Below are 12430 nucleotides of genomic sequence, written 5' to 3' on the forward strand. Positions count from 1 at the left end.
CACTTTCCGCAAAGGACACTCCTCCCTCTGATGCATTTTGATCTATTCTGATTTAATTTAAACTTTGAAGATGGGGTCTGACCTTATCTATCAGTGACCGAGCAGTTGTCTCATAGAAATGCAGTTTGAAACTCATTAATAGGGCAGACTGTATATTATAACTTAGAAGCTCTGGGTTATCACTGATGCTTGCAATTGCTATGGAAACCAAGTTCATATGCACCTCTTAAAGAGTCTGCTTTAAAACAGGGGAGTGGGGAAGATAAAAGAAAGCAGGTGCCTTGGAAGAAGAAACTGTTTAGTACCCAGTATGCATACGCAGGTTCAGTGGTGCAAAACTGCTTTGCTTATACAATGATAACAACTTTTATATTTTTAAAGCACTAATAATGTATAATATTGTATTAGGGAACTATGTTTATGCTGGTGGATAAAAATACCTGAAGAAAAAAAAAAAGCCGGGCATTGGTGTTGCAGGCCTTTAATCCCAGCATTTGGGAGGCAGAGGCAGGAGGATCTCTGTGAGTCCGAGTCCAACCTGGTCTCCAGAGCGAGTGCCAGGATAGGCTCCAAAGCTACACAGAGAAACCCCATCTCGAAAAACCAAAAAACAAAAAACCCTGAAACGTCTTTTCCCATGCATACATATAGACACAGACACCACACACTAACACAGAGATATTTTTCAGTTTCCACCAGGTCTTTGCAGTTCTCTTGCACACGTAGCTTGGGCTACTGAAATTCAGTCTTTTCTGCCTGTCCTTGAACGGATGTTGACATTGAATGTTTCACCCTTCCATGTGTGAACTGAATTTTCCAAATGTAGATTTTATAAATGGTAGCTTAATTTGTTCAAGAGGTCTGTAAGAAATGAGTGGTAGCAGTCATCAAATTTAGATTTTAGAGGTTCTATCCTCCTTTTTTCTTGCCCACATATTTTCCTGATCATTGATGTGGTGCTGTGTTATGGAAACAATAGAGTAAGCATCACCTTGTGCAAAGGAAATTTCCAAGTATGCACACCCTGTTGACACCCCTACTTTACTCTGTTCAGCATTCTTATCTCTGCCATTCCCCATGTGTGTGAGAGTCAGCAATTATTTCCCCCTATGTCTTTGTATTACCTATACTGTAGCCCAGTGGCAGCTGCACCACCCTCTTCTGACCAGAAACAGGTCCTCAAACTGGGTCCCCTGTCTTTTAAATGTTTTAAAGATTTATTTTATGTTTATGTTTATGGGTGTTTTGTCTGCATGTATGTCTATGCACCATATGCATGCAGTGCCTCTGAAGGCCAGAAGATGGCGTTGTATCCTCTGGAACTGGAGTTACAGATAGGTGCCTGTAACTGAACCCGGGTCCTCCAAGGTCAGCAAAATCTATTAATGGTGGAATATGTCGTCATCCCTGTTTAATTTTTATTTTTAATTGCGTGTATATGTGTTAGGCAGGGGGAGTATGCATCAGGACGGAAGATGGTACTGAGGAAAGGGAATTAGAGATAGTTCTGAGTGACCCATTGTAGGTGCAAGAAATTCCACTTGGACCCTCTGCGAGAGCAGTATGTGCTCTTAACCCCTAGACCATCTCCCCAACTTCCTTTGTCTTCATCTTCAGGTCAACAGGAATTTGGCAGACATCATTCTTCTTCTGAAAATTGGTGTTCATTCTCTAGTCATCTGGAAAGCATTTTGTCACTCAAATAGGCATGTAACAACCAGAATGCCGGCCCCTCCTCCGCCTCCCAGAAGCCTTTAATAGACCACTGAAAAGACAAGCAGGCACCCTCTCTGAAGACCCCTAGGAGAGGCTCTGCTTCCTTTTTCTCTCCCTATTCCTGGCAACCACCCACGATGATTTAAAAGAGGAAACCATTGACTATCGGCACAGGAAATAAAGCACAGCCACAACAGACAGACATTTCAGCCAATTTAATATTTTCTAAGATTACCATTTAATTCCTGCATGACCACTAAACACCATTAAACAGTTAAATGCATAAGTATTGTCACACTATGACCATGGATTCTAAGAAGCAAGAAGCAGCGGTGGTATAGGCAATGGCAGCGGCAAGGCAGCGGCAACCACAGATCTTATATGTGTTCTTTGATGGAATTTCTAGATGTTCAATGTCGGAGCTTCTTCTGTAGTAGTCTTTTCTTCAATAATTTGAATGTAGACGTGGTTGGTTTTCATCATCTTCTACTTCAGACTGTAGCTCCTCCGATATCAGTTGTCTGGCCAATTTGATGTTCAATCCTTCGTTGTAATGTAACTTCCTTTTCAACTCAAATTGCCGCTGTCTTTCTTGCTTGTCCAGGAAGAATTTGCTGCTATGAGCACCGCTGCTTCCTTGCTCCTCACCCTGATGGCTGGTTCCAAATGTGTCAGTGGCTGCCAGTTTCTTCGCTAAGGTGTCAGGGGTCATGGCTTCCTTTCCTTGAACTTCACTCATGCCATCTTCTCCGTCGTGTGGCACACTGGCATAGGGATTGCCGGGCTCGTTCATCTTCATTAAGTCATAGTCTTTATAGGATGGATAGTGGGTTGCTAGTATGTTGGATTCGTCCCACTTTTGCGATTTCTTTCGTTGTAACTCCTGGGTGCCGGCTCTTCCGGATGGCTGGGCGGAATCCTCCACTGAAGATGTTGAACTTTTGTTTTTTAGTATCCCCTTGATGGGCCGGTGTGAGGTAGTGGAGGTTGCCATGACTGGGAAGCTGAGGGCCAAGCTAGAATTGGGCCGACGCAGCCAGCCACTTGTCCGCACTCCGGACTCAAGCAGGAGCTAGATCTGTCTGGCGGGCAGGCTCTCTCAGCAAGCCAGCAGAAGCATCAGGGCTGGCCAGGTCACAAAGGGCACAGTGAGATAAGTCACAATGCACCCGCCTTCGTCACTACAGCAGCTGCAGCTTTTTAGTCCTCTCTGGCGGCCATCTTGGATTTTTCTTTCCCTTTAAATTAATGTAATAGGAAAATACCCATTTGTGGTATATGACCAAGGATCATCACTATTGTGTGTCTTCTCTACACTCTGTGCACAGAGAAGCAATGTAAAGCATCTTTCTGACTAGCTAACATTTAAAACTCACTACTTGGATTGGTAAAATAGGAGACCTTAGCTAGATGAAAAATTTCCTCCTCTTCCCTATGCCCATTCACATGTCCCTACACACACACACACACACACACACACACACACACACACACACACACACACACACACACTATCCCTCCTATCTTTCTCTTTCTCAGAGAATAGCCACACCAACAGCTGCTTAGAGCAGTAGGGAGCCTGGGTACATCTATAAGACCAGATCAGATGGCTTGGTCTTCACTCTAGTCCTCTGGTGCTGGCCTACATATTTTAAGAAATTCATCCAATCTCTTCTGCTGCCATCCTGTTTAAAGTCACTACCACATCTTGAGGTAGTGACTTTAATCTGTTTAAAGTCCTTGAATTAGATCCTGAATAGATCTCCCTGCTGCTTTCCAGTCTCTGGTCTAATCCTCTAGCCACAGAAATTTTGAAATCCTTTCACCCCCTTCCATCACTTGGGTAATATCCTTAAAATCAAGACCCAATGTCAGAAAAAAAAGTGGAAAACATGTTCAGGCATCCATCTAGAGCAGCAATTCTTAACCTCTGGGTTGTGGCCCCTTTGGTATCAAATGACGCTGTCACAAGGGTCATCTAAGACCATTGGAAAAAACAGATATTTACATTATGATTCATAAAGGAAGCAAAATTAGAGTTATGAAGTAACAATGAAAATAATTTTATGGTTGGGGTCACAGCATTAGGAAGGTTGAGAACCACTGCTCTAGAGCCTTTTCCCAGCAAATTCAACCTACCAAATGCCAAGCTTGTGATTTTGTCTTTCAATTCTAAAAGCATTTCTGACATTTTCTGTCCAAAAGCCTGGTTAAAATTCCCCAGAAGGCTTAAATATGCCTTCAGAAATTACTCTAAACATCATCTAGGGCCAAAAACATTCTCTCAAAGCAAATAGTCCTCCCTGTACATGTATGCTACCTCTATTCTCCTTGGCAGCCTTGAAGTCATTTAAAATACATTGTCTGTGTACAATATATAAGAAGTCCCAAGAAGAAAGGATGTAACAAAGACCTACTCCTCTGACGTGACTTTAATCAAGCTTCTTTGAGTCCTCAACATGTGGACCCCACCACAGGCTTCCCCACTTTCTGGTGTGGAAGCCAGTTTGAACTTGAATCCTATTGTCAATTTAGGGTAAGTCCCACTTGGTTCTGACACCCTTGGATATGTAACCAAATTGCTCATGTGGTATATAGTAGACAACTGGTCACTCTGATTTACTTTAAGGAAGCATCTGGGAAGTTCACTCTACCAAAAGCGTCCATACTCCTGCTGTTTATTAATTTTCCAACCACTGACTCTTCCCACCTTTTGTCTTGAACCCCAATTTGTCACATCAGACGTAAGCTCCACAGGAAGGATATGTGATCGGTAGGGTTTTAGTTGGGGGGGGGGCTTGGTAGGGGAGGAAGGGAGGGAGAGGGAACTGGGATTGTCATGTAAATCAATCTTGTTTCTAATTCAAATGAAAAAAACTGCAGAAAAAAAAGAGATAAGCTCCATTGTTCCTCCCCTCTGGAAGTTCCCACTGCAATGGTACTCAAATTTGTTTATCAAAAGCCAATACTGAACACAGTCTCCAATACTGTCTTTATTAGGTCCAATACATTTTTCCCCATAACAGTTAAGGTGCCAGTGACTTGGGTAGGATCAGATGGACCATTAGAAAGTTGAACATCTTGCCCTGAACTAAAATGGACACCCTTGAAGCTCTGCCTTCATGTGTGGCCATACTGATTAAGAAACCCATGGGTGAGTCTAACTCCTGAGCTCTGGGTAATAGTCTGCTAAAGCATCTTGCTGATACATTGTGATTGTTAGGATTTTGGGTAAGTATGTGCTTTGAAGCTGAGGTAGAGTCCTGGTCTTCTTTTGACAGGCACTTATGGTTGTTTTCTGTTACTAGATCTTATTGACACAGACTGAGAAAATTATAAGGAACAGAAGGTTTGATTCGTGGTTCTGAAGGCTGGAAAGTTCAAGATTGAGCAGTTATATCTGGCAATGCTCTTCCACAGATTCCCCAGGAACCAGTGAATATCAGATAATAAGACATTGCTCTATACCTTGGGTTCCTTTCCTCTTTCTGTAAAGGCATACTCCTATTGGATTAAGGCCCTAACCTAACAGCCTCATTTACTCTTTTTTTTGCAAGATTTTTTTCCATTTTTATTTAAATTAGAAACAAGATGGTTTTACATGTCAATCCCAGTTCCCTCTCCTTTCCCTCCTCTCCCCTGCCCCCCACTAACACCCAAACCTACCCCATAACCTTTCTGCTCCCCAAGGATGGTGAGGCCTTCCATGGGGAGTCTTAAGAGTCTGTCATATCCTTTGGGATAGGGCCTAGGCCAACCCCCTTGTGTCTAGGCTCAGGGAGTATCCCTCTATGTGAAATGGGATCCCAACCTCCATTCCTATGCTAGGGATAAGTACATATCTACTACAAGGGGCCCCATAGATTTCTGAGGTCTCCTCACTGACACCCACATTTGTGGGGTCTGGATCAGTCCCATGCTGGTTTCCCAGCTATCAGTCTGATAACTGTGTTTTATCAAATATGACTATTTTGTTTCTTACTGGCATGATGCTGCTAAATTTGTAACTTTAGTTGTCTCCTTGAGAAACTTGAGAGCTCCTCCATTAGCTTCTCTAAGGTTTCTCCCTTCCTATCATTTCTGATTCTCTTTATTCCTGTCACCATATTCATTCATTATTCCAGCTTCCCCGAATCCTTTGAGATATTCCATTTCAATCTCCTACCTCTTTCAGACTCACATTCTCTGTTGTGCCAGAAACAACAAGCTGGAGGCATGGAGAAGAGGTGTTTAAGTTTTTACCAAACTAGAATTGATATAAAAATTCAAATCAAATACACATGAAGTGATAGAGGCAGGAAAGCAGCAGGAAAATTCTCAGAGAAATGGAGTCCTTTTGACATGGTTTAGAGAAGTTGCTTAGTCTTAGCCTATGAGCCATTTGTATAGGGCTTATCTGGGCCAATAAGAAGTGGCATGCTATGTCCAGAAGACACTGCTTCTTGATGTATTTATGCACTCACTACAGCTGTGATGACAAAGTATAAAAGCTCTGCAAAAGACTGTGCTTATTAACATTTCATCATGGATGGAAGAAGGACTCATGAAGCTCTACCCTTCTCCAAGGGACTTGTGAGAGTTAATGGTTCTGGACAGAAGGGGTGACACTTTCGACAGTAACAGAACCACTGATAAATTGCCCATGATCCAGGAAATAATCTCCAACCCACACTCATGCATGCAGCCTAATTTAAATTCAGTTTATTACACTCACACACACATATACACACACACAGAGGGGGTGAGGGAGAGAGAGGGGGGTAAGGGTAAGGGAGAGAGAGAGGATGAGAGGATGAAAATAGGAAGGGAACTTGTTGGGAAGCAGGGTTTTGGTGTTAGAAGAAGGGAGGGTGAGGCAGGATGCATGAGGCAGGACAATTGGGGATCAAAAAAATGGAATTTAATTATATCCATGCAGGAAACTGTCAGAGAACAAAAAATAACTATTTAGAACATGATTTTTTTTTCAATTTTGAAAAGAAGTAAAAAAAAAAAAAACTGATGAATGGATTGAGAAAATGTGGTACATTTATACAATGGAGTACTACTCAGCAGAAAAAAGCAGTGGAATCTTGAAATTCACAGGCAAATGGATGGAACTAGAAGAAACCATCCTGAGTGAGGTAACCCAGTCACAAAAAGACAAACATGGTATGTACTCACTCATATATGAATTTTAGACATAGAGCAAAGGACTACCATCCTATAATCCTCTTCACCAAAGAAACTAGGAAACATGAAGGACTCTAAGGGATATATGGTCCTCAAGAATGGGAAGTGGCATGAACTCCTGAGCCAATTGGGAGCATGAGGGTAGGGGAAAGGGAGCTGCCACAATAAGAGCAAGAGAAGAGGAGTAGAGGAGAGGAAATGGAGGAGCAGAAATATGGAGTTAGGGGAAGAATAGAGGAGAGACAGCAGGATGAGAGATACCATATCAGAGGGAGCCGCTATAGGTCCGAGAAGAGATCTGGAACTAGGGAGACCTCCAGAGACCTACAAGGATGACACGATCTGACAGTCCAGGCAATGGTGGAGAGTATAACCTAAAAGCCCTTCCCCTAAAATGAGATTGATGACTTCTCTTTATGCCATCCTAGAGCCCTCATCCAGTGGCTGACGGAAGCAGAGACAGACATCCACAGATATGCAATGAGCTGAAATCGGGAATTTAGTTGAAGAGAGGGAGGAATGAAGATCGAAGGGGTCTGTGCCAGGTTGGAGAAACCCACAGGAACAGTTGGCTTGAACAAGGGAGACCACATCGACCCCAGATGCTGTCTGGGAGACCAGTACAAGACTGATCCAGACCCCTGAACATGGATGTCAATAAGGAGGCCTCTGCACTCCAGGGAGCCTCTGGTAGTGGATTAGTATTTTTCCCTGGTGCAAGAAGGGACTTTGAGAGCCCATCCCACATGAAGGGATACACTCTGGCCCTGGACACATGGGGAAGGGCCCAGGCCCAGTACAGGAAGATTTGGAGGACACTGCAGAGCCCCCGTTGAGGGCCCTACCCTGCCTGGGGAGTGGTGGGTGGATGGGGTGGGGGGTAGGTTGGTGGGGGAGGGATGGGGGTGAGGGGAGGGAGAGGGAGAGGGAGAAGGGACTTGCATGTGAAACAAGCTTGTTCCCTAACTTGAACTAATAAATTTAAAAAAATGGTATAAAAGGAAGGTAAAGTGGATCATTAGTGATTTTCTATATGGGTTATAGAACAACAAAATAAGTTAGTAGATATTTGGGGTTATGTAAAATAAATCATCTTACAAAAAAGGAGTGGCCATCTCACTATTGTTAAGTAGTAATATTCACAGTTACCTTTGTCTTTCTGAACCTGGTGCTTGAGTCCAGGCTCCAGGGATCATTAGGATTTCTGCTTTAATTACATGTGCTAAGCATCATAAGTTACTGAGTGTGGCTCCAGACCTGTAGGGTCTGATTGTTAAAGTATTTATTATATTTACTTTTGTTTTAAGCTCTCTTGTCTCTATATTTCTCCTTGACAGATCACCAGGGTCAAATCACTAAAAAGTGATGAAGCTGTTCTTTCTTTCTTTCTTTCTTTCTTTCTTTCTTTCTTTCTTTCTTTCTTTTTTAAACTGGTACTGCTTCAGAGCTGAGAAGGGGTGCGATGTGACTTTGGCTGGTATTGCTGATGAGAAGGATATTTTTGATAGTCACTGTATGGCTGTAGTTTCCACTGGCCACACAAGTTGTTTAAAAATAAACCAGCCCAAAGCTGCCCATTCCAACACTGTAAGTCTGTGACTCTGAAATCAAATGATGTCAGGCATTTCTGAGATTTTGTTTTTACTGTTCTTAAAGAGTGTTCTAGTTTCTGTTGCTGAGACAAAAATATCCTGAAAACAAGCAACTTGAGGCGGGTGTTGTGTTTATTCAGCTACATTTCCAGGTTACAATCTATCTATCATAGGAGAAAAAAAACACAATGGTGAGAACTATAAATAAGTAGTCACATGATACCCACAGTCTAGACCAGAGAGAAATAAACGTGTACCCTTCTGCTTGCTTACTGTTTTCTCTTCTCAGTTTCTAGACCCCTTGCATAGGGAACAGGGAATGTTGCCACTCATACTTGAAGTCTTCCCCACATCAATTAACAAACAAAACAATGCCCTGCAGACATACAGTTTATTTAGAAGATTCCTCAGTTAGGCCTCTCTTCAAAGATGATTTTAAGTTGGACAAAGCTGACAATTTGTCCATTACAGAGGGCAGGAAGGCAAAAATGCTTTACGTTTTTAAAGATTTTTTTATTATTTTAATTGTGTGTGTGCATGCATGCGTGCATGAATGTGAGGGCATGTGCTCTAGGAAACCAGAGTCATTGGTTATTCAGGTGGGAGAGCCAAACTCAGGTCCTTTGGAAGAGTAGTATATGCACTTACCTGCTAAGACATTTTTCCAGCCTCAAGAATACTTTCTTTAGATAGAAGGCTATATTGTGTTAAACATTAGAAGATGGGAAATCTGACCACTTCAGTTTCACACATAAAAATCATCAACATAAGCAGTCCTATCACCAGTTAGTTAGAACTAGATATTATTTTCTCCCATATGGAAAATGGTATCCTGGTCCCTTAAAGCTTACTCAGGTGTTTGACCCCAGAATCCAAACATCAGTGATCTTTAGGCTTCTGTATTTGGTCAGGACAAAGAGGGTCTCCGTGGATTTTAATACATTTTGTCAAACACAGAAAAGCATCCATCTATACATTGATGTTGGCCAATAGTGGAACAATATTGTAAGGGGCCTGGCAGGTGAGGTTTCAAAAGCACAAAGCTAAAAGTGGAGATCACCCAACTTCAGATGGAACTATTTATATATTTATATTTATTGGAATTCCAGTGGTCTCTCCTGTTACCTTTTGTGCTATCTAAAGACAAAAAGGAATCAATAAAGTGAGCATGGTGTTTCACATCTTTAATCCTAGTACTTAGAAAACAGAGGTGAGTGGATCTCTATGAGTTTGAGGCCAGCCTAGTCTACACAGTGAGTTCTAGGTCAGCTAAGGCTATATAATGAGACTGTCTCAGGAAGGCAGGAAGAAAGGAAGGAAGGAATCATTTAACCACATGGTTGATATTGTTACCTCACCATAGGTGGACACAAATACAAAGTATAACCACCCTGGTCATCATATGGTTCCTATCCTAACATACCAGCTTTGCTGTACCCCATAAAAGGAAAAGTCATTTATATAAGATGATATTTAGAACCATAGAAATGATCCATTTCCTTCCATATGATAGAAACAGAAGGTAGTCTTTCTGATCAAGAACTTGGGCATACCTACACTTTCTACTTCAATGAGCTGCAACCTTATGAGCTCGACAGCTTCCTCCTAGTCCATCCTTTTTAATGGAGAAGAAGTGACAGAGGAGAACTTTGTAAACTAGGTAGAGGTATTAACCAGGTCTTCTACTGCTAAAGGGAAGGCTTTGACCGATGAGTCTATTTCCTCTATCATATCTTTAATGCTAGAGATTCTTTCTTGTATTCTGTTGTTTATGCTTGCATCTGTAGTTCCTGTTCAATTACCCATATTTTCCAGAATTCCCTCATTTTATGTTTTCTTTATTGCCTCTATTTCAATTTTCAAGTCTTGAACTGTTTGCTTCACCTGTTTGGTTGTTTTTTCTTGGCTTTCTTTAGGGGATTTATTGATTACTTGCAAATTTTTATTTCTTTTCCTTGATTTCCTTAAGTGAATTTTTATGTTCCTCTTTAAGGGCCTCTATTATCTTCCATCTCAATTATCATCATCAAGTTTCCTTGTGAATATATCCAACAACTTAAAAATTGTTGTTATTGTGTTTATGATTTGATTGAGGGAGTTATAAATATTTGAAAAGTTAGTAAAGACATTCAGGAGACAGCATAGTGAAAAAGTCAAAGATATTTAAGAAAAAAGAATTGTCTAGAGGTGAGATTGTCTTAGCCACAGCAAGGACAAAGGAGTAATCTTTATGTAGAGAAAGGGGATTGATTCCTGTGCTTGTTGGTTGTTGTCAACTTGACACAAACATAGACATATATGAGAAGGGGAAATTCTCAATTGAGATTCTTCATCAGATTATCCTGTGGGCATGCTTGCTAGGTATATTCATTATTAATGAATGATGTAAGAGGGCACACCTCATGGTAGGCAGTGCCACTCCTGGAAAGGTGGCCATGGGTTGTATGAGAAAGCACGCTAAAAAGGAGCAAGTCAATAGGCATTGTTCCTCCATGGATTCTGAATCATATTGAGATTCCTGCCTCGAGTTCTTGCCTCAAATTCCCTGAATAGTAAACTGTGACAAGGAAGTGTAAGCCAAATAAAAACGAGTTGGTTTTGGTCATAGAGTGGATCTCAATGGTAGAAACTAATTAGAACGGAGGAATACTAGTAAAAAGACAATGAAGAAGGTGCTGAGAGAATAACACCACAGCATTAATTTTTACACATAGAAGTGGAAAGAGTATTACAAGATTAGCGATGATAACCATCCAAGAATATTTCAAGAAGTCTCCTTGAAGGAAGAGCTGTAAAATGAATTCTCTAAAACTAGGTTGGGTCCTACAGGACTTACAGGGACTAAGAGGAGACAGCTTATAAAATAATATCATAGAGCCTTCCAGCTCCAAGGGCAGAGAGATTACTGCAGCGGTAGCCCTCATCAGAGAAGGTGAGTTTTACACCAGACAGCACTTAATATGGAAACTCACAACTAGTGAAAGTGCAGTGAGTAAGGATCTATGGAGTGCTCAGCTCTAAATACAACATCCATAGCACACACCCACAGCAAATGCTCATAGAACATCACAGGAGAAGAGCAAGTGGAAACACTGTCAAAGACAGAGGTTTGGGACAACTGCTGAAAAACAATGTCTTCTGGGCACAACAGACCATCACATACATGATCTCACAGTAGGCATGACCGCCTTCACAAGACCTGTACAGGTTGAAGCCAATCAACATTCCAGCGGGTGTAGAGGAGGGACTCATGAGGCTCCCAACCCCTGCTGAGGAGTTATTGGTAGCTGGTGGCTGTTGGGTCAGAGCAAAATCAGTTTTCCTGTCTGGTTTGGCCCCTGAGAGGCTGCCCACATTCCAGTGGATGGTCCATGCCACTGCACATAGAGTCAGCTCTACCTGGACTCAGAGAGTTATGAATGTTGGCATAAATTCAGGAAAGAGATGTAGAAGAGGGTTCCTGAGAAGTGTTGGAGGGGAAGTGGGACATGGGTATAGCAAACAAATATTATCTAGATGTATGAAATTCTCAAATAATAAAAGTGTATTTAAAAGTTATATAGTCGCTGGGCATTGGTGGCGCACACCTTTAATCCCAGCACTCGGGAGGCAGAGGCAGGCAGATCTTTGTGAGTTCGAGGCCAGCCTGGTCTACAGAGGGAGTGCCAGGATAGGTTCCAAAGCTACACAGAGAAACCCTGTCTGGAAAAAACAAAAAAAAAAGTGATATAGTGGACCTCAGAAAAGGGAAAGAAAGAAACTTGGCTACTTATTAGAGTCTAGAGGAGTTTAGGGGTGGATTATTTCACCTCTGTCTTGCTGGAACAGAAGATGGAGATTTCCAAGAAGCTAGCAGAAATATGTTGTTGGAGCTTCAAGGGAAGCGATGGTCTTCAATCTGGGCAATGTATTCCATGATGACAGGCCTTGCAACTTGATTGCAGTTGCTC

General features: G+C 41.9%; 1 protein-coding gene across 1 annotated transcript; it reads right to left on the reverse strand.

The window, feature by feature from the left end:
• Positions 1-2161: 2161 nt before the first annotated feature.
• Positions 2162-2710, reverse strand: Ppp1r2c (PPP1R2C family member C). Its single transcript, XM_027433251.1, has one exon. It carries the CDS (start codon positions 2708-2710, stop codon positions 2162-2164), a length of 549 nt encoding a protein of 182 aa, XP_027289052.1.
• Between the last annotated feature and the right edge of the window lie 9720 nt (positions 2711-12430).

This window comes from Cricetulus griseus, chromosome X (assembly GCF_003668045.3).
Source record: "Cricetulus griseus strain 17A/GY chromosome X, alternate assembly CriGri-PICRH-1.0, whole genome shotgun sequence".
NCBI lineage: Eukaryota > Metazoa > Chordata > Mammalia > Rodentia > Cricetidae > Cricetulus > Cricetulus griseus.